Below are 23,484 nucleotides of genomic sequence, written 5' to 3'. Positions count from 1 at the left end.
TCTTTAACATAGAAAACTGAAAGTTGTGCAAAAAAATATTAAATATTTATAACAAGGCTGTCAAACTCCACTAGTAAAAGGGCCATATTAAAAAAATCTCATAAAATCTTTGGGCCGGAGGAAAAAACTTTTGTTTAATTTTTAATTAATGTTGTGCTGTAACCTGAACTGGCCAAAGCTTATTCAAAATATGCAACAACTTCAACAGTAAAATACAGACACTTGTAGTAGACCTTAAAATATTACATGGACACTAAAATAGAACACTTTTGCGGCCCGGATAGGATTGTGTGGCGGATCATGTGTTTGACACATGGGATCTAAAAGATCCTATCTCGGAAAAGGCAAAATCTCCAATAGCTCACGGCTCCCTATGTAATGCACTATGTGAGTTATGAAATATTGACTTTTACACCCAAATATTGTACTTTATGTCCAATATGAAATGTGTACACATGGCTAAATCCAAAGTGGTTATTAAGTTGTTACACACTGTGCTCTGTTTAGATGCAGTAGCCATTATTTTAAGACCTACATTCTGCACTTTGTGGGGAGCCATTTGAGTTTTTGCCTAAAACAGTTTGTGGCAGCGCTGCGTCACCTGACCTGAATACTGTGCGCTGATTCACAGAACGGATTCATCGGGTTCTGTCCAAGAACAGCAGGTGTTTGTTTCTGCTAACGGCTTTTGCAACCAAACGTATTTAGGGTTCAGAATGCACTATGTGTCATAACACACACAAGAAGATATGTACAGGATTGTGTGAAAGTTTTAGGCATCTAAGAAAATTTTAAAACAATATACCTCTGCAGTGAGTTTATCACAATATACATTAGAATAAAGTCATATTCATAATTCAAAAAAACAAAAAACAATAAAAAAGTAACAAGAATTTCTTGGGTCCATATTTTTCTTTGACACCTTCACAACCACCACAGAGACTTGTTAATATCATCAATTACATCATGAGCACAATTTACTGAAGCACTGATTGGTCAAACCAGGAGTTGCTTTTTAACTACATATAATACTGGACTTCCACGAGGAGAGGTTTCATTAGGTATCATTATTAATATTCTATTTTTATATTATATTTAATATGAACACTTTTCTCAGTAGTATAAACACATACTACACAAAGTAATAGATTGTGAAAATGTGTCTTGGGTGCCTAAGACTTTCACACTGTGTGTGTATGTATGCGCATAGATAGATAGATAGATAGATAGATAGACAGATAGACAGATAGATAGATAGATAGATAGACAGATAGACAGATAGACAGATAGATAGATAGATAGATAGATAGATAGATCTTGTAAAATATGACAATATCTTCTTGTAAATACGAGTGTGTATATAAATGGCCTTTATTCTGCTTTGTGCTGTACGAAAAAAGGAATTCAGGCTGAAATACACATTATCACCTGGTGGGGCTGAACTGCTGTTGCCTGAATAGGCGGATGTATGTGAATAATTAAAAATTGATCGGATTTGTTGCCAGATTTCCAATGCTATTTATTCAATTGATTTGTAGTTGCAGCGCTACTAGAGGTTCTAATGATACCTGCATGATGTGCTCAGGACAGGGTACTGTAGTGTAATTTATCATGATAAAGCTAACACATCATACCACCCAGCCCTATGAAGAGCTGCTTTATATGTACAAAATATAATCCTGTAATTACACTACATTGTGATTGCCATGTACCTCAAAATATACTCAAAATATTGGTATAACTAGGTAAACAGTTGCTCTGCATTATGATCTACATCGGTTGGATCATGCTAAAGCCTTAATTCATCTGAACTCTCTCTCACAATAAAACATTTAGCGATTGATTAGAGGTTTGTTTGCGTATTATAGACTTCTTAATATCAGTCTTACCTGTGGCAGGACCCTGAAGATGGCGTTACCACACTGGGTGAGCATTAGGTCCTTGTCAAACATGAGGTGGAAAGGGAAGGCCTTGCAGAAAGTATAGGGGCTAATGCGGGTCTCCTGAGTGCCATTCTCTTCAAAGCCATCCAGGTCCTCATAAAATGCCTCCTCCTCCGAGTCCTTCTCCTCAATCAGGAACTTAATGTGGTCACACTCCTCACTCTTCTGCTGAATGACCTGGTAGTATAGATAGATTTAGAGTTCAGTGATTGTTCTTAGAAACACTAAGCATGGAACCAGACACATGAAAAGCCTATAAAAGCTACCTCACACATTATTATTACATGACATGGTTATGAGCAGGCTAACAAATGTCTAAGACATTGTTGTACAATAGTTATGAGAGAAGCTTTTGGCCTAAAATGTTTTTTTTTTTTAAAGATGGAGAGGCACATGTAAGGCCACTATAAGGCAAAATAGTCCATATAGAAAAGTTATTTTCCAGATTTAGTACTATGTTTTTGCATGTAAATGCTCAGCTAGTAATACTATATGCTAGTTTACTGATCATTTTGGACAGTAAATGAAGTGACTGTATTAACCCTGTTAACATCACAATCCCTGGATCCTGTCACCACCATGTCTGAGTCTGTCAGTTTCCTTACAATAAATTCCCATCCATCATCGTTGCCCGGTAGTCCAAACAGGGTCGCGGTAGCAGTTGGGAGAGCAGAGAATCCCAGATGACCCTGTCCCCCGCAACTTCCTCCAGCTCATTCCCAGGGACCCCAAGCCGCTCCCAGGCCAACTTGGAGACATAATCCCTCCAGCGTGTCCTAGGGCGACCCCGGGGTCTTGTCCCGGTAGGCCGTGCCTGGAACACCCCCACCGGGAGGCGTCCAGGGGGCATCCGGATCAGATGCCCGAACCACCTCAGCTGGCTCCTCTCAATGCGGAGGAGTAGCGGCTCTACTCTAAGCTCCTTCCGGATGACCGAGCTCCTCACTCTATCGCAGAGCGTGTAGCCCGCCACCCGACAAAGAAAGCTCATTTCCGCCGCTTGTATTCGCGATCTCGTTCTTTCGGTCATTACCCACAGCTCATGACCATAGGTGAGGGTTGGGATGTAGATCGACCGGTAAACAGAGAGCTTCGCCTTTTGGCTCAACTCCCTCTTCACCACTACAGTCTGGTACAGTGACCGCATTACTGCTGCCGCCTGTCCCAGCCTACGTCCGATCTCACGATCCCTCTTCCCGTCACTCGTGAACAAGACCCCAAGATACTTAAACTCCTCCACCTGGGGTAGGTCCTTTCCCCTTACCTGGAGTGGGCATGCCATCCTTTTCCGGGCCAAGACCATGGACTCAGACTTGGAGGTGCTGATCCGCATACCAACCGCTTCACACTCAGCTACAAACCGCTCCAGCGAGCGTTGGAGGCATCCATGTGATTCCGCCAAAAGAACAACATCATCTGCAAATAGCAGAGACGCCACCCTCCGGCCTCCACACACAATGCCCTCCTGACCCCGGCTACGCCCGGACACTCTGTCCATGAATATCACGAACAAGAGTGGAGACAAAGCACAACCCTGGCGAAGTCCAACGCTAACCCTGAAAGAGTCTGACTTAATGCCGAGTATACAGACACAGCTCTCACTCCGGGAGTACAGAGATTGGATAGCCCGGAGTAGTAGCCCCGGCACCCCATACTCCCGGTGGACCTCCCACAAGATATCTCGAGGAACACGGTCATAAGCCTTCTCCAAGTCCACAAAACACATGTAGACTGGGTTGGCAAACTCCCATGCCCCCTCAACAATCTGTGAGAGGGTGAAAAGCTGATCCATTGTTCCACAGCCGGGACGGAATCCACATTGTTCCTCCTCAATCTGAGGTTCAACTATCAGTCAGAGTCTCCTTTCCAGCACCTTTGCATAGACTTTCCCAGGGAGGCTGAGCAGTGTGATACCTCGATAATTGGCACACACCCTCCGGTCCCCCTTTGTAAAAATAGGGACCACCACCCCAGTCTGCCAGTCCAAGGGCACTGTTCCCGAGGTCCATGCAATATTGCAAAGGCGTGTTAGCCATGACAGCCCCACAGTATCCAGAGCCTTAAGCATTTCTGGACGAATCTCATCCACCCCCGGTGCATTACCACTGAGGAGCTTACCAACTACCTCAGTGACCTCCACCAGGGAAATGGAACTTGACACCCCAGAAGCCTCTGGCCCTGACTCCCGTGAGGGAGGCACGTCTCCCGGATTAAGAAGTTCCTCAAAGTGCTCCTTCCACCGACCGACAATATCCTCATTCAAAGTCAGAGTTTCTCCACCCTTGCCGAATACAGCTTGGGCGCAGCCACCCCGACCCCTCCTGAGTCGCCGGACAGTTGTCCAGAACCTCTTTGAGGCCGAACGAAAGTCTTTTTCCAAGGCCTCACCAAACTCCTCCCATGCCCTGGATTTTGCTTCTGCCACCGTTGCAGCTTCCACCTTTTTTGCCTGTCGTTACCTATCTGCTGAATCGGGAGTCCTTCGGGCCAACCAGTCCCTAAAGGCCTCTTTCTTCAGCTTGACGGCCTCCCTCACCACCGGTGTCCAGCAGGAGGTTCTTGGGTTACCGCCTCGACAGGCACCCACAAGCTTTTGGCCACAGCTACGTCTGGCAGCTTCCACAATGGAGGTTTTGAACAGGGTCCATTCAGACTCCATGTCCCCTACCTCCTCCGGGACGTGAGAAAAGCTCTCCCGGAGGTGAGAGTTGAAATCATTCCGAACAGGGGCCTCTGAAAGTCGTTCCCAGCACACCCTCATTATTCGCTTGGGCCTACCGGGTCTGACCATCAGTCTTCCCTGTCATCTGATCCAACTCACCACCAGATGGTGATCAGTTGACAGCTCAGCACCTCTCTTCACCCTAGTGTCCAGAACATATGGTCCCAAGTCAGATGAAACGACAACAAAGTCGATCATTGACCTTTGACCCAAGGAGCTCTGGTACCATGTACACTTTTGAACATCCCTGTGTTCGAACTTGGTGTTCGTTATGGACAATCCATGCCTGGCACAGAAGTCCAATAACAACTCACCATTCGGGTTTAGATCGGGCAGGCCGTTCTTCCCAATCACGCCTCTCCAGGTCTCCCAGTCATTGCCAATGTGAGCATTGAAGTCTCCCAGTAGGACTATGGAGTCTGTAGGCGGGACCCTTTCCAGAACCCCGCCCACTCGCTCCAGGAAGGCTGAATACTCTGACCTGTTGTTTGGTGCATACGCACAGACAACAGTCAAAGTTTTTCTCTCTGCAATTTTAATTCGCACTGAGGCGACCCTCTCATCCACCGGGACAAACTCCAACTGCCTGGTCACCAGCCGGGGACTTGTGAGTATCCCCACACCCGCCCGGCGCCTCTCACCCTGTGCAACCCCTGAGTAGGAGAGAGACCAACCCCTATCCAGGAGTTTGGTTCCAGAGCCGACACTGTGGGTGGAGGTGAGCCCAACTATATCTAGTTGGTACCTTTCAACCTCCTGCACAAGTTCCGGCTCCTTCCCCCCAGTGAGGTTACATTCCATGTACCAAGAGCTAGTTTCTGCTGCAGGGGCCTAGGCCAACTAGGGCCTCCCCGCCATCTCCCACTGCCAATATGGCACTGCACCGCTCCCCCATGCTGGATCTTGCGGGTGGTGGGCCCACATGGCGTCCCCATATTGCCTCTTCGGGCTGAGCCCGGCCGGATTACGTGGGCTGCCCGGCCACCAGGCGCTCGCCGTGGAACACTACCTCCAGGCCTGGCTCCAGGGGTAGGTCCCGGTGACCCTTTCCCGGGCAGGGTACATGATTTTTTTATGTACCATATTCATGGAGAATAAACTTTTGGATCGTGTTAGTCGGGGTCTTCACTCCAGACCTGTTCACCCTGGGAGACCCTACCAGGAGCATATTGCTCCCGACGACTTAGCTCTGAAGATCCCTAGACCATACAAGCCCTTCAGCCACGACAAGGCCCCGATCCAGGAAGGGTACAATAAATTATTTCACATAAAATCTCTCTGGATGATGATGTTTGCATCCCAAGCATTGAATTATGCAGAAAAGTATGGTTTAGTGCAGCCAAAAGGATGATTGATTTGTTTGCCAAAATGCATTTTTAATGTTGTATGTTTAATATATTATATCTATGTTCTGTGTAAAAAAAAAAAAAAAATCAGATTAAACAGGTGAACAGTATGTAGGGCATTATGATAAGTTCATCCAGTATAAAAATGTTTAAGATGTTGTTCAAAAGCTTTGCTTTATGAATAAATTAGTTGGATATAAATTTGTTGAATTTGTTGGAATTCTGGACAGAATTTTATACTTTATTAATCTGCTTTTGTTGCTGCTTTTGTTCACTAAATGGTAACTGGTGCTGTCCTGTCAAGCTATACTGCACTTTGCTGATTGGACTGAATATTGTTGAGCTCAAGATGGGTTCAGATTCAAAACCCACATAAAGTTGTTCAGTAATCTCAAAACAGACTTGCTTACTTGTTTTTTGACACTGTATGAGATCATGTTATGTATAAAAAAATAGACAAAATTACATGACGTAGCTAAAAACTTTTTAAAAAATTGTAGCAGCAATCTTTGTAGTTTTGTGCAAACTTTGACCAATAAACATGTGTCAGCTTGTGGGCTACATTTGAAGTAAGGGGAAAACTGTGTATATTATATTTTTCTTCTAATTGTTCTGTGCTATACTAGCATTTTTTGATGAAATATTGTTGCTGCAATCTCTTTTGACAGTAAAGAGTGGCATATTACAATCTCAGCATAACACAGACATGAATATACAACATGTGACTCACTGGTGCCAGAACCTACAACTGGTAAAGCTGTGCTTGCTCAGATGGCTGAGAGTCTCAAGATTAATATATCTATATGTAGTGGGTTTTTCCAGTCCCACTCATCTGAGAGGCAGCTTTGCCACAGCTGGTCCCAAAACTTAACCTGCAGTTGTATGCAGGTATTTGAACATCCCTAGTCAGAGTATGTTTTGTTGGCCACATTTTTTGTTAAATTCAACAAATAAACAGTAATTGTGTATTAAAATGTACACATTGTTTGACCTAGGGTGCCCAAACTTTTGCATACGACTGATTATGTATAATTATACAGCTACATTAGCTTTGTAGCTTCAGAGCAATACTGAAGGCCCCAATATTGTCTTGGCTCATATACTATATTTGGGGTAAAGGGGAAAAACTGCATGGAATTTCCTGTCAACACCGGAACACAGAGTTTTATTCCATAGGCGGAGCCTTATTTTAGCCACACCCCTGCATTTTAGAGCAGGAAGTGTGACTGCATCCCTGTCCTTCATGGCCACATGGTAAGCAGTTAGATCCCATTGTTTAGAAGTAAATCCCTTAGTGTACCTAAGTCTGAAAATCAATTCAATATTAAATAGTGTCACTACCAAAACACATTTGCAATAAAGTAAACTTTTTGGGTTTTATTGAAAAATATTATGATTTTGTGTGTACTGACTAGCTTTTTCAAGTTCTGCTGAAAATGAGCTAAAATTGTCACTACTTAAACATGTGGTAAAGTTTTGGTAGTGACATGATTTTAGTGATGTTTTTATTGTGACAAAAATGAATGTTCAGTCATTTATTACAATAAAATAAATATAATTTATTTTATTATTTTATAAGGTACAGGGTCACTCAAAGCAATAGGTCTAAGGTCCAGGTCATTTAAAAGTCCAAAATGTGTTGTAAATGCGACTATTGGTTAAATGATCCATATCTAGAGATGTCCCATGCAGCATCTAGCATGTCCCTTGCAGATCCATCATAAACATCACAAACACCCTCCTTTCTAAGGCAGGTAAAAAGCTCCAGAATCTTTACTGATGTCTATAAAAATACTGACAGGAGGGATTCAGATGGGATTAAAATCACAGAGAAACGCTAGGAATAACTGCATTTCCCTACCTCCCCATTTACAACGAATCCTGTCTGAATAGTAATTGAGCGTAGTTTTCCTCTCAGATACTTTTCTCTTTAAACTGCTAAAACCTGGCGTGTGAAAAGGCAGTAGAGCAGCACACATGGCAGGCTGGTACACAACCGTGTGCTGCAGCCTTGCAGAGATTTTTCCTGCGTGCAACTGAACCCATTTTGCTGACGTCAAGGCACCGTCTTTGCCCTGCTGTCGTCATGACAACGGCGGCCAGCATTTTATCAAGAAATCAGGTGTTACATTTGGAGGGTCTGTCAATTCTGCTTGCTCATTTCACACTAGAGAGAGAGCGTGCGGGAGAACGAGAGAGAGAGGGCAGTGTGGAGTCTGGGAGATGATTAGGCTTTTGGTTTCTTTGAAAAATAACGGAGGGACTTGTGTAAGGCGACAAAGAATGATCTCACTCGCTGAGACCAGGAACATCCTCTTCTTCTGCCACTTTTTTCTCATATTTGTTATCACTATATGCACAATAGCACAAGTTCATGTAAAGCCCTTAGACGTCTAGAGTTACTCCTGTTGATTTGCTCTACTACTAAATGTATTTATGGAATTATGCATATAGTTACGTAACAGATTATATATGTTTGGTTTACATTCTGTATTTAGAGGTTTCACTCTGCACTGACTTCTTTCCATTTATTTCAAAGTAAAGGCAAAACCAAGGTAAACCATGTTTTTTTCTGCCCACAAAAAAAATCAAAATCAAATGATTCATTTACTTATAAAGACAAACATGGCATGAGTGAAATTTTTAAAATGAGCCTATTGTGAGAAAGGAGTCATATCGAAATCGCCCATACTTTTATCACCGGTGATAAATGACTATGGCTATGACTTCTGAGGATCAAACACGCTCGTCCACTGACCAACATTAGAAAGGCATCACACACTTAAAGTTCAGGAACACTTTGCCTTCTTTAAAAAATGTCCTTGTAATGTTAAATTTATGTTGATATTTTTCAAAAATAACTGCAGTCAGCATTTTAACTAACACCTTGTGCATGTTTTACAAAGCTTCGTGTGAAATATAGAGTAAATTTTGCCTAAAATGATAAGTCAGACAGTCAGTCAGCCAGTCAGTAGGTAGTCAGTTAGTAAGTAGTCAGGCAGTGGTCAGTCAGTCAGTCAGTAAGTAGTCAGACAGTAGTCAGCCAGTCGGTCAGTAAATGAGTCAGTGAGTGAGGAAGTCACTTGTTGAGTGAATAAGTCAATCAGTAGGTGAATTAGTGAGTCAGAAAATGACTCAGTCAGTCTGTAAGTCAGTAAATGAGATTTTATGGTCATGTAAAACTGAATTTTGACTGCCTTTGGTATAAAAACCTATGCAAAATCAAGAAAAGGAAGTAAAGGAGACACAACAGGCTGACCTTCATTTCAATCTCCGTTCCATGAATCTGCTGGGCGACCGTCTTGATGATGCCGATGACGATATCCTGTAGACCCTCTCTCTCAGAGTAGTAGTGCAGGATGAGGTTGTTTCCTTTCTCTGCGTCTGTGCAGCGAAACGAGGGTGCACGCATCCCGGGATAGATGGTGCCCAGGTGGTCATGCAGAGCGTCCAGATTCTAAAACAGTAGCAACTCTTATTGTTATTCAAGTCAAACTCATTTTTGAAAATGTCTGTGTCCACATGAGAACAAATTGCGCAAGATACAGAGCATGAAACTGGAGCAGAGATTTTCTGACTCCGATTTACAGTTTGCTGCCAGAAAATAAAAGCTTAAAAAAAGTAAAATAAATAAATAAAAAAAAGACCACTTTCTGCCTTAATGTGGGTTTTGTCGCTATGGCTATGCCACTGTCTGAAAGGTCCACATAGTCCTGATCTATAAGTATTGAAATATTTGTAAAGTTACACTATGTATTTTTGTATTATGTATTGGGAGACCTGTCTGGTGGAATTGTATAATTGACATTAGTATGTTCTTCTGCATATTGCAAAGTTCTTATGGGAATTATGTTTTCCCCTCCCCCATGTTGTGTGAACTATGAGTGGTTCTCACATTACTAAAAATATTTTATGTCATTAAAATGTCATTAAGTTGCAATTACAAAACTCTGCGGAGACCTTTTAGTTTGAAACAACAGTCACAAGAAATTTATGAACACTGCGCAAACAGAGCAGAGTTAGGTCAAAGTGCCAAATGAAATGCTTGTCGATGGAGTGGACTATGTGTTTTATATCAATTTAGATGTTATTTACATCAACAAAATGTCCAACACTGAGAGGTCTTTGTACAGTCTCTAGGTCAGATACATGAACAGTGGCTCCTTACTTGCAGGAATTCCCGAACGTTGGAGCCCAGCACTCGTAGGATGGTGTCATAGCCAGATTCTTGACAGAACTCAAAGAACATCTTCCCAAACATTTGCAGAATATCGCCAGCATCCATTTCTGTTTACAGCAGAAAGCATATCCAGCATTAATATACAACAGACTTTATACTAGTAATTTGTTACTAATACACTCATTGGCCACTTTATTAGAAAGCCTGTTGTCCATCTGCTGATGCACAGTTTGTCTGTAACTGTACACCCATATAGTGGACATGTAAGATGAATTTCTAATATAAATGGTGTGGAAGTTTCTAAAAAGGTTGTGTACGGTGACTACATTAAGTGTATAGTACTTTACAAAATTCCGAAACCACCAATCATTTATTAAATTGCTTTTTACTTTTTTAATTACATTTATTACTATTTTTAGTCAAAATGACCCTTAAATGCAAGTTATTCATTTTTCAGCAACGGGAAAAAGGCAAAAAACATATTCTAAAATTACTCAGAAGCCTCAACAACTAAATATAATTTACTTTTATTACAGCTTTCATTCATTCTCTTCTTTCACAGAAATCTGCAGGGATATTTTACTCACCTACAAAGTTCAGTCTTAGAAGGTTTTGTTTGTTATATTATGGCACAGCAATAAACAATGACATCACAGAAGTTATAAAAACACAGGTATATCACTTTTATCTAACTATCACAGTTGGCTCCTCCCACTACTCCATGTGCCCCTTTGTTTTGATCTTCCATGTGCATTTGTTTTGGTTTTCTAGTCCTGCCCCCTCGTTTCATGACTCCACCTCTGATTGTCTCCACTTGTGTTTGCACCTGTCCCTCATTGCCCTTATGTATTTAAGCCCTGTGTTTTCCCCTGTTTGGTTACTGGTCTTTGCTTGAATCTCTGTCTGTGTTTGGATGTTTATGCTTGTGTTTATTTTGTCATGTCTGTCTCTCCTGCTCTCTGTTTAGACTATGACCCTGGATTTGCCCATAATAAATCTCGCTTATCTCTGCATATGCATCCGCCTCCTCGCTCCCCGTTACACTAACATTTCGATCAGTTTGTGATGTTCTTGTCACACTTTAATTGTTTCCACTTTAAAGTATTTTCTATATTGGAAAAATTGCACAGAAAAAGGGACAAAATGCAAAGCTGATATTTGAACAAGGTGAAATAAGAATTGTTTGAAAAATAAAAATATTCAACCACTCAGCACATTGCTTAAATTAGTATTATATGGAAAATTGACCTCAGTGTAATTTTTTTAATATAAAAAATTATATTAAAGTATAGATAACAAAACTGCCTAAAGTATTAAACTACCAAAAAAAATACTCACTTAGTACTTTGCTTGCAGCAGCCACAAGATCGTATGTTTTGGCATCCTCATAGATGATTCTAACCAGGAACTGTCCTTCCACATCAACCTGGGCCTCGCGCCTAATAGAAGATTTGAATGTGGGTTATTTACATGCTTTTCTTGCAAGACATGGATGTGTTCAACATGTAAAAGCTAAATTCTTCATTTAGCTGTTTTGAAAATATGCAAACTTTGTTGCAACAAAACCTCCTACCTGCAATTATAGGATGCACTGGGCCAGATGTATGCAAGAGCGCAGAATGTGCCTTGATGCAGCTGCAGTGTGGCATCAATAATGCTTCAATAAATTAACCCATTGTTTTCATTATTAACATTTAAATTACTTGAAACAGTAAACACTTAAATTACATACTCCTGGTGTTGTTTGTACCCAGTTAAAATGCCATTAAATACTGTTATTGTGTTGTGTTGGTAAACATTCTTTCAGGGCACATGAGTCTCTTTAGTAACCTGAGTGGGATATATTATCAGCCACATACCCAAAATTTTCTCCCCAACTTAGTCATATCCGGTTCCAACCACTAGTTAGGACTCCCCCAATCACACAATACCACCAGCGCCAGGAAGGTGAAGGCTAAGGCACAAGCTTGCCCGGAGTCCTGTGAAGCCATCCACATCTTTTTAAACTACTGCTAATTCAATGTCATTGCACAGCTTAACATAAGAGCAAGAGAAGATAAGAGCATTCTGCATTTTCCATGCGCAAGGCCCAGAAAAATATGTATAATAAAACCTGTCTCCAAAAAAAGGCGATATTTAGGAGTGTCCGAGAATTTTAATAATATTCTAATGAGCACCCATGATTCACAGCCCTCAGTCCAACACTCTCAGCCTGCTACACCACTGAATTTGGACTTAAGACAACCTGGCTTTACATATTGTCCAGCATTTTTCCACATCATTAGGACAAAGCAGCTGTACATTGCCTGCAAAATTTATGATGAATAGAGAAATAGAAATGTGCCAAAAGTACTAAAAAAAATTATTACATTGACTTACATTAAAAGTAAATAATGTCTTTACCTTCTCTTTGAAGTTACCATTTTGGAGATGCTTGTATTTTTTAGACAGCGACATATGCAGGTTGTGTTTTGGACTGTCCACTCACTATAAACATTATCCAACCTTCATATAGTGACATCTTAAAGAAGCTAAGGGTCCTATTCTCACTACCGCTCAATGTGCTTCAGATTGACGAACGAACAGACAGACGGACAGATGACAGACTAGACAGAGAAACTAGCTTGATCAGTTAGGTCAGTTACAGAGAGAGACAATAGGAGAACACACTATTGTTAAAGCTGTGTGTTAGCAGAATAACCCACTTCAGCCCTGTGAGTAGTGAGGATACTGCTTACACATGCGTGACCCGAGCCATGTTCTCGAACTTCTCTCCCAGATGGCCATTCTTTGAGAAAGACGTTGTGCTATTTGTGACTCAGCAGCTATTATTTGAGGCTATTTATGGATGCTGGTGTTAGAGGAAAATGTTTGGTGGCTTTGCAGTTTAAGATGCACCCATCACTGTTACCTTGTATAATCTCTACAGAAAAGCTGTGACCAATAGAATGGTTAGCCTAAGTTGACCTTGCTCAATGCCAATTGGAGCTCCATCCACTACTTTGGGAATGAGTTGGAGTAGAGTTTGTGATCCAAAACGTATCATCCCGTATCAGTATGACCTCACTAAACCTCTTGTAGCGGAATGCAATCAAAATCCCCACAGCAGTGTTCCATCATCTAGTATAAAGACATCCCAGAAGAGTAGAGGCTGTTATAGCAGTAAAGCAGGACAAACTCCCTATTAATCAGTGATTTCAGAAGAAATGCTGGACAAGGTGTCCTCAAATCTTTGGAGAGAGAGTGTACTATCAGGCTTGTTGTTGTAGCTTTTCTGTATAACTGTTCATCAGAAGCTCTAAACATATTTTGTCTAATTTGCATGAGGGTCTAACAGGTTTGTTCCAGTTTGTGACAGAAAACTGTGGTATTTACCGACTCTCTCTCTTTTATCTCTCCTTATTTTCATTTATCTTTTTTTTTAAATATATTCCACTCATTTATTTGTTCCTATTGGAGGCTTGTGTCTTTTATGTGCAGTGTGGTGTGTTTATGCAGATGTGCTGACATGTGGAGATAATTTTTTTTTTGTTTTAGTGTCGACGCCTTTTCATCAGCTTTCTTCTTCATTCTCCTTTTGATTCCTTTCTTATGTTGGAGATTAGTGCCAGCCCTATTTTTCTGAAATATTGTCCTTTATTAGTCATGTTTAGTGATGGGGAATGTTGAAGATACAACATTTTCTTCATCCTTCTTCTGTTCGAAAATGACTTGTAGTCATTTATAGTTCTGTTTCATAAGAAATTAATAAGCTGTACTTCAAAAATCTCAAACTCAGAACCCTCGGGAGCCACTAACCAGGTGGTCTTCTCCAAGGGGAGCTTATAAGGACAAATTTCAACCTCATGAAGTGATTCATTGCATGTTTACTTAATGTTTTAATTAACTAAAAAACAGGATTAGTGTCCCATACATTTTTTCAAGGTATGACTTTCAAATACATTAGTTATATATATATATATATAAATAAATGCATTAAATATTAGTCAATATTTATTTGCAATTCTTCTGTCACCACAAACTACAACAAAATAATTTGTATTATTAGTAGCAGCGCTATTACAAACACAAAGTCTTTAATAAATATTTTAATTTCCATTTCAATCATGAACTTACATTAAGAGTAGAAGAGTATTTTGGCAGAGCAAGAGTGACGTTTTGGTAAAACGAGCAGTTAATCCTGCATTCTCAGTTGATTCGTTCAATAATTCCATTCATTTCTTTGTTTTGAGATGTTTGTTTCTGTCCAGAATGGATCAACAAAGGCAGATTTGACTATCAATCAGTCTTAATTACAATAATAGACAAAGTTGGTTACGGCTAAATTACAGCCTTGCCCACTCAGATTGCAGTGTTCATTCTGTGTCAGGCTTCAGATGAATAGATGAAACAAATTTACCCACTGGATGTAAATATTTACTACAGAAAAATTGCAAAAAAAATTAGAGATAAATTGTAAATCTGTGAAGGGTCATATGAAGCTCTTTCCACGCCGTGGGCCGGTAGTTTGAGACCCCATTGAAAAATGATTTGCTTTAAAAAACATAACTTAGTTGCAACAACAGACGCCCACATTGGCTAGTGCCACGATGAGTGATTGGGTGGAGAGGGGAGACCATTATACCCACCCAGAGAGAGCCAGTTATGCTGTCTTGGATGGCTGTGGCATAATCAGTGATCCAGCTCATGATTTCTAGACTTTAGGCCCAATAATTAGACAGCTGCACCACAAAATAACTACCCGAAGTACCTTTCTGTTGAGGTGAAGAACCTTTTTAAACATTTGGAAATGGGTCTCTAGGCATTAAAGTGTTTTTGATAGAACTGCACAGCCAACAGAACCATGCAACCATAGAACTGCACATCCAAAGAGAACTATGCAGATGTTCTAACATTTAAAAAGGTTCTCCACACTTGCTCAGCTTAAACTTATCAACTTCTCTAAGGTTATTTAAGGAAATAAAACTGGTTCTTTGGAAAACAGCTCTTTTTGGCATACAAACACACAGTCATAAATCTACAAAATATTACATATTATACCTTTAATCGTGCTGCCGTAACATCACTGTGTTTCTGCTGCACTTTTGTTAACACTCCACTTGTGGAAAAAGTACAGAATGCATACATTCCAACAAGGCTCACTGCAAAACTCAGAAATATAAAATACCTGCCACGCAAACAAATTTAAATTCAAGTCATTAATGAGGTCTAGATGACCTTATTACCGGGACAAGCTGAAAAAACAACACTGATTTGCTGCGCCGACCTGACATGATGAATGAGCGGCTTAGCTAAACACGTAAAGCAAGGTTAAAACAGCATGAGAAAAAAAGCTCCGCATCCTTGCGCAGACTAAAAATAGAATGCAGATCATATCATTAATCAGGTCCATAGCAGTCGGTGCTTGGAGATAAGCCAACGTTGTGATAAACGTTAAGCCTCGCTGAAGTAACTCGGAAGATTGGAGTGAAGAAGGCAAAACACGTATGCTCCTTCTCACAAGGGTAATATTACAGCACTGTCAGTAAAAAAAACTTTATCTCTGAAATTATTACTGGGTGATGTATCATCTGTATGCTATGTCAGTATTGGAGTAACACAAACATATTTATAGATATCAAAACTGCAATGTGTCATTTGCTGGATTTTTCAAATTTACAGCTTGAAATATTTTTTGGTTTTGGACGTCAAGATATTACTCTGCAGTTCCCCTCCATGCTTTAGTTACTGCTTACATTATTACTCTTCCACTTTCTTTACCTTCAATGTTTTTAATCTGGCATGCTGGAGTCACCCACTCATAAATTTAGCACCAAATTGCATGAGAAAATAAAAGAGGAAATAAAGCTGTGCATTATGGAAAGTTTATCCAGACTAGAAACGTCTGGGATGTTGCTCAAAAGCGGGGTTTTCGATGAACACATTCATTTATTATTTAAGGAGAATTTATGCAAAGTTTTATACTTTTTTTATTATATTGTAATAGTAACTTTTCACACGAGGAAAAAAAATCGATGAATTTCATTGTAATTTAATGTAAAAAGGTTCTATTCCCACCCATTTTGGACCATTTATATTGTTCCTTTAGGCCTGAAGCTTTCATACAAAGTGATGAATGATGTTCTCTTTATTTGATTTATTCTTGATCTATTTGTGGCTTTTACTGTCGCTATGTGTAATTTAAGCAGTGCTATCCTGTCAGGTTATATTTGGCATTTTAGATGGTGATAAACTGATTTCATTGTTCTGTTTTCATTGAAAAAATTGCTAGAAATAAATAAAAACTACACACACACACACACACACACACACACACACACACACACACACATATATATATATATATATATATATATATGCACACACACACACACACACATATAACTTGTCTTCCTGGAAATCTAGGCGATGATGGATGAGACGTTTGACTTCTCAGGCAGTACAAGAGGAAGCGCCACAATTATTCTGGTGCTACACACCAGCTATTCCCTTATGTCTGCCGATGAACCGGTATACAACAAAAGTGCTGCAATATATTTGAAAATATCATTGTACTGAATTCTATCTATCAAACATGATCACTTAAAAAAATTAAACAACAGACAAATTTAATCTAATCTTGGACTGCTCTAGATGTCACTTTGGACCATTTCTCTGTAATTCTAACATCTCATGAAATGCTTGCACAATGTAACAGGCAGCTGGCAGTTTTGAACGTATTAAAAAAGCTACAGGGTGTTGATATATGGACACCATGAAACAAGTTTACAGTGAAACAGCTGTTGCTCCAAAAGACTGGAATTTTAAGACAAGTCTGGGGGACCCAGGATGTCAAATAAACTTCAGCTGTGTACGTGCACTTTGGTGATGGTCTCTTTGTGTGCATGTATGTGTATTTAGCGCTTTGTGAGGACCATCTGTCCCCAGGATGATGGAAAACGGGGCCAGTCTGGGGACAACTTCCATATTAGCCATGCTAACTCCCATGACATCCATGGGCTAACAGCAAGCTTTTTGTCTGTTGGACACCAATTTTGCTGGGCATACCATCACCCCTACTTTGATCTCCGACTTCACAAATGATTGAACAGGTTTAGAAATTTCACACTCAGTTTGTTCCCACCCTGATATTTCTACATTTCCACACACATTTAGCCCAAAATATCTCACAATTTCTCAAATATTCTTATTACGGCATCATATCTTGCCCCACAAGGTTAATGTAAAACATGTAAAAATGTTTGGGAAAAAAAAATTAAATGAATGGTCCATGTGAGAAACATTAAAAATCCTGGTTTTATTTGAAAAAGAAAACATGCACAAAAATTTGCTTTTTATTTCTGAGGTTGGAGCATGGTTATCTACAGTCACTGGAAATATCCCACAAAGACAGAAATACAAACAAGTGTATGTGATTGGGTTAGCAGTTGGGGAGGGGGAATAAACTGCCTTATAGTCTTAAGACTATTTTAAGTGCACGCTCCATGACACTGAACATCTGGCAACTGCACAAGGGGTCTGGCATTCTTGGGAAAACGTTTTTCTCTGATAGTGAAGATGAATATTCTAATTCATCCTGTCTCGACTTATTAATTCTAAGTTTAGAAGAGCTCATTTATTTCATTTGCTTTTAGTTTGCTGGCCTGACTAAAACTGAACTTTCCTGGTGTACTATGTGTCCAAAACTTGTTTCAAGTTTCTACTGGAATCAAAGGTATTCATAGGGAGTTTGTCCCCCTTTGCTGCAGCCTCTACTCTTCTTGGAAGGCTTTACACTAGATGATGGAACACTGCTGTGAGGATCTGACTGCATTCAGCCACAAGAGCATTAGTGAGGTCAGCTACTGATGTTGGATGGTTACTACTCATCACTCCAGAGAACACAGTTCCACTGCTCTGCAGCACAGTGCTGGGGGCTCTGCACCCCTCCATGGTGACCTTAGATTAAGTGATTAAGAGACCCTTATTAGTCCCACAATGGGGAAATTTCCCATCCGTGAAGTGAAACACCACATACACACTAGGGGGCAGTGAGCACACTTGCCCGGAGCGGTGGGCAGCCCAATCTGCAGCGCCCGGGGAGCAGTTGGGGGTTAGGTGTCTTGCTCAAGGACACCTCAGTCACGTGCTGTCGGCTCTGGGGATCGAAACGGCGACCTTCCGGTCATGAGGCTGGTTCCCTAATCTCCAGCCCATGACTGCCCAAAAACCAAGCTGTAGACGTCCCTGGGTGGGACATAGATACATGTGAAGCTTCTCCAGAGTGTCTCATTCTGGAAGCAACGCTCGTGTACATAATTAAACGCCTGTGTCAGCAACGAGTGCACCTTACGGAAGCTGAATTAACTCATTAAAAGGGGAGCCTGGGCACTTTTAGACATGTAGTGTACAATCACTTTTTTGGCAGCCATAATCATCAGCTTTATGTACTACACCAGTGGCCAGGCCTGGTCCCAGAGACCAGCCTTCCGGCAGACTGACGTTCCAGCTACAATCGACCACATCCGCTTCAGCTAATTAACTTCTTCAGACGTCCTTGATCGGCTGATTCAGATGCATCAGTGTTAGGTGAGCATGTTTGACACAGGTTGGAACTGAACTGTGCAGGAAAGTAGATCTCCAGGAGAAGGGTTGGAGACCACTGTACTACACTGTATATTCAGCTACATTATGCACTGCAACAGCCTAAAATCAGTGCAGTTTACTAATTTGAGATTTGAAACAACACAGGCCATAAATATAACCCAAGTCCTGCAGACCACAAGACTGAAAATGTGCATGAGAAAAGCAGATATACATGCTAATTGTAAATGACTTAAAGCTTACATTAAGGGTAGTTTAGTTTAAAGGGGCAATTCCACAGATTTTTAAAATATTTTTTTTGAAAATCTTGTTTGTCAGTGAGATCAAGGGTGTAAAACAGTGGAGGGGTTGACCAGGACCTTGTATCTGAGGGTCTGCAGCCATGAGAAAGAAATGACAATGCTATTAAACAGCTTTTGGAAACATGCAAAAATGTAACAATCTAGGCAGTGTTTCCCAAAAGTATCTTAACTCAAAGGTAATTCTTTTAAAAGTAACGCGAGGATCACACTGAACCCTCTTTCTCTACCAGTTAAGATGGTCTTAATCCTAAAATGCTAATGGGAAGGTGGGGCCTAGTCTCACTACAAGAATTCCAGCCTAAACATGCAGTGATTTTAATGGTCTGACACAGTAAGAGAAGTGACCTCCACCAGTGATATAGTTGAGCATACTAACACAAGTTAGATAAGCCCCACCATGGTCAGCTATTTCTGTTGTGTTTGAAATGGCTAAGCTAGAGATATGAATTCTTTCATGTTTTACTACTCTGGGTGCAACCTAAGAAGACAAATGGATAACATTAGTTCTGGGAGGAGGAGGCAATAATATGTCATTCAATGTTTATTATATCCGTATTGGAAAAACATACATTTATTTACCGTTGAATTTGCTATATTAGTAAAAAACAATATTTTTGCCACCAAATAATTAGAACTAAAGTTAATTATTGGGATAGTGCTATCCTCCCCACCCCCCTGGATATTACACCTATGGCTGGGAAGTAAACAAAGTCATTCAGAGTGTTTTAATGTGAATTGATTCAACCATCAAATATATATGCACTCATGTTATATTTTATGGGTGCTATTTTGCCTTACAACGCAGTGCAAATACCTCTCTGCCATACATGTATTTCTAAAGAAAATCTATGCTTTAGGCCAAAACAGAGACAGTGTATTCATAAGCTTAAGGCTGGGCAATACCACAGTATTTATAATCATCATTATAAAGTATGTCTCAGTGTGCCACAATAAGCATTTCTGAGAATATCATGGATATTGTGAATACTTAAAAACACTTCCCAACTGCAGGTTTGATGACAAAGAGAGCAGTTAGTCTTTTTTCGATTGGCCAATGAGTCCTGATTAGATTTAGTGCAGCAGAGTATGTGAAATATTAAAGAAGTTATTTATATAAATATAAATTATGGTATTCATAGTTTTGATACAACTTTTAAATGTGGTACTGTTTGATGAAGTTTAATGAAGTGTTGTGATGATATTGCATTTTTCCATATCACCCACCTCTGAGTGGAGCAATTAGCAAACAGTTAAGCTTCTTTAAAGCAGTTTTAAGAGTTATTAAATACTTCAGATATCTGATTTGCTCTCACCACTGCTATGAACAATTCTGAGTTAGTAAGTTTCTCTAGAATATTCGGGTCCAAATCCAGCCTCTCTGAATGGCAGTGTTTACACCGCGACGGTTTCATTATGCAGAAATTTTGAAAAAATGGTGAAATTCCCCTTAATACTCACTTGATATCTTCCCACACGTCTGGCCCATAATTTCTTAACACCAGAAGCTCTAAAGCGTGGTTGACAAAGCCGTACTGCACAAAACAGAAAGACGAGCATTAGCATTAACACACAGATTAACAAGGAGCACTTCTTAACCGTCAACTGTCTAACGTTTCAGTGACTGAGAGAAGATAAAGGCTAAACGGTCCTGCCTTTTCAATTCGGTAAACAGCAAACAGCCTGGCTAAAGCTTCTCAAACCACAAGAACCACAGCGCACTGTATGCTTCTCTCAGTGACATTAATCATTTTACAGCTAATTTTAATGAAGCTTCCTGTTCTCCAGCTTCGTGTGTTCGAATTTTCCCGTTCCACCTTAAACAGTGCAGCTGTTACTTTGCGGCGTCTGCGCCAGAATATAACTGCCACATCATTTAAGGTGGAACGGAAAGCAGCTGGCGAATAAGACGCTGACTTCAGCCTCGTTAATATTCGCCAATGCGCGATGCAACCGCGTCCTACAGGGCAAAATAAAGCTCTCGACACTCCGCTGCTCAAACAGCTATCTACGTATAAAGGCTATCGCATGATTTAGCGAATATATGAACGTGACCTACCATGATCTGACAGCTCCTTCGGTTTCTTTTCCGCCTAGATATTAAATTAAATCACGCTACGGCAGCTCGGACAGCGCTGGCAGCCGTTAACGTGGGAACCCACCATTCCTGAGACTGGCTCCGGGTTGATTGACGCGCCGCGCAGCCAATGAGAGCTCGAGGATGCGCGCACGGACCCAATCACGTTTAGCCTCCTGTGAAGCTCGTCGAGGTGCCGTCAAGATCTGTCCGCGCCTGAGAATGAGGCCGCGCATGCGCAGTAAGTCAGGTGGTGGGATTAATTTATGGAAATAATTTGACTTATAATTTTCACACGACTTTCATAACTTGTAGGGAGTCATTCTGATGTTGTAACCGGTCTTTTTTTTTACTTTGTATAAGCTATGCTTTTTAAATGTAAGCGCTTAAAAAGAAATATATATATATATATATATATATATATATATATATATATATATATATATATATATATATATGTTATTATTGCAGTATATTGTCATACACAACACAATAACCTTAAATCTTAAAATACCTTCTAGTGTCCACCATATAGTATTAATACCGTCTGCACTGTTTCAATTATTATTGAATAAAATAACAATGAAGCCCCATATCCTAAATTTCTCTCATATTTTTTCCTTTGTGGTGCTGAGGACGTTTGTGTGGGTTTAGACACCAAACACAGTCCTAATTCAATTTTACACGCCGACTTTCCAAGCTCTTCAAAACAGCCTGTTTTTGTTACTGATGTATGTAAATGAGCTCTGTTCTTATTGGCTCACCTTCATTTTGTGCATTGTACCTTATTAAAAAGGCAGTCCAGGATGAAACACACCTTATAAATTTAGTGTAAGGGGTGGAGGTAAACTGCCGTTGGCTGAATAGGTGGGCGTATGAAATGACTTGGTTTTCTTTACCAAAACACCCGTTTTAAGCCAGGCTTGTTTGGCAAGTTTTCATAAAAGGACTGATTTCATCATGTATGGAGTGACTGGTTCGGTTTGAAGCTTAAACGATGTTCTCATGCTCCTTCAATTTCACTTTTCTGTTATTATGAGCAATAATTCCAAACTTCTGAATGGCTGTGGTCAGGAAAATATTTTTCAAAGCACAATTTTAAGAAAGCTGAGTAATCCTCGTCATTGCTTATCAAGACATATCTTCTCTTCATGGCTTTGAAGGAGCGCTGTGTGGATTTCCTCCTGCTCCTTCCCTTCTACTGCACCACCAGTTCCAACCGGATTATGCTGTTAAATGCTATGAGGGGAACAAAAGGTTGTGCGAGGCTTTCTTCTGGAATTTTCTTTCCTCAGGTAATAACATCACTGTCAAAAGTGGGAAAGGCATATGTGACAGTGCAAAACCATTTTTACTGAATTAGCAACAACCTGCAATAACCTTGTAGAGCCAGATATCAACTGAAGGATTACAGAACTGAAACAGTAGGCCTACAATTAGCAACTGTAGGTGAATGACTGAATATAAAATAATAGCTAAAGACCACCAAACTGCAGCGAACGTTGCTGTTGCTTTTATGTTTTATCTTTAATGTGGTAATCATTCCTACGGCTATCACTATCGATTTTATAAGCAATTATTTAGACAACTCGTCCAAATAAAATCGGTTTTAACGAATGCTGAAAAATAAAAATGGACTTAAATGAAACAAAAACAAGCTACAAAGAAGCTTTTAAACATTCTGAAATACTTAAAACTAGGGCTTCGCATTAAAAGATTTACGTGGCAAACAACATATACAAGTGGCTATTTAAAATATAATAAGTCTAGTTTTATGGAGTAACTGTGAAAGCCCTAGTAATTTAAATCATGGTCTTAGATCCACAGCATTTCATAAGGAATCATATGTTTTACCCATTAAAGGGGAATCCCACAATTTATTTGAACAATTCTGGATTATTCAATTGTTAAGATTTACAATCTAAATTCCAGAGAACTTGGCCGAGCCAGAATGGAGAGTTGTGATGGTGATAAGAACCAGACCTCTAAAGCATTTAATGCCTCTAAAAGCTCCCTTACAGAGAGTTCTTACAAGAAATGTTTTGCCTGATGTCTGATGTTTTATGATGGTTTTAAAAAGGATTTGACCTACAATGTATTTCTTTAGTCCATTTATGGCAGAGAGATACAAACAATGTGTCGTGAGGCCAAATAGTCCCCAAAGAAATGCACTTTTTTATATTCTTTGAATATTAAAGTGTGTTTTAGACATGGCAATCTCTGGTTCCTATCACCACCACTGTAAAGTGAACCATTTCATTTCACTCTGAACGACTTTGTTTACATCCCAACTCTGATTAGAGTTCAAATAAAGTGTATATCAAAAGACACATC

At 40.2% G+C, this 23,484-nt stretch overlaps 1 protein-coding gene across 1 annotated transcript in view; it reads right to left on the bottom strand.

Moving 5' to 3' along the window:
* gucy1b1 (guanylate cyclase 1 soluble subunit beta 1) overlaps nucleotides 1–21,269 on the bottom strand; it is a 46,501-nt gene extending 25,232 nt beyond the window's left edge. Inside the window, exons 1-6 of the mRNA XM_017709380.2 lie at nucleotides 21,133–21,269; nucleotides 20,535–20,608; nucleotides 11,530–11,630; nucleotides 10,180–10,298; nucleotides 9,271–9,468; nucleotides 1,890–2,120 (exon numbers count right to left, since the gene is read on the bottom strand). Of these exons, the coding sequence (XP_017564869.1) occupies nucleotides 1,890–2,120; nucleotides 9,271–9,468; nucleotides 10,180–10,298; nucleotides 11,530–11,630; nucleotides 20,535–20,608; nucleotides 21,133–21,135 (726 nt within the window). The 5' untranslated portion in view covers nucleotides 21,136–21,269. The remainder of the gene's footprint in view (nucleotides 1–1,889; nucleotides 2,121–9,270; nucleotides 9,469–10,179; nucleotides 10,299–11,529; nucleotides 11,631–20,534; nucleotides 20,609–21,132) is intronic.
* Nucleotides 21,270–23,484: the final 2,215 nt, after the last annotated feature.

Source organism: Pygocentrus nattereri, chromosome 22 (assembly GCF_015220715.1).
Source record: "Pygocentrus nattereri isolate fPygNat1 chromosome 22, fPygNat1.pri, whole genome shotgun sequence".
Classification (NCBI taxonomy): Eukaryota; Metazoa; Chordata; class Actinopteri; order Characiformes; family Serrasalmidae; genus Pygocentrus; species Pygocentrus nattereri.
This window is presented reverse-complemented; position numbering and strand designations above follow the sequence as displayed.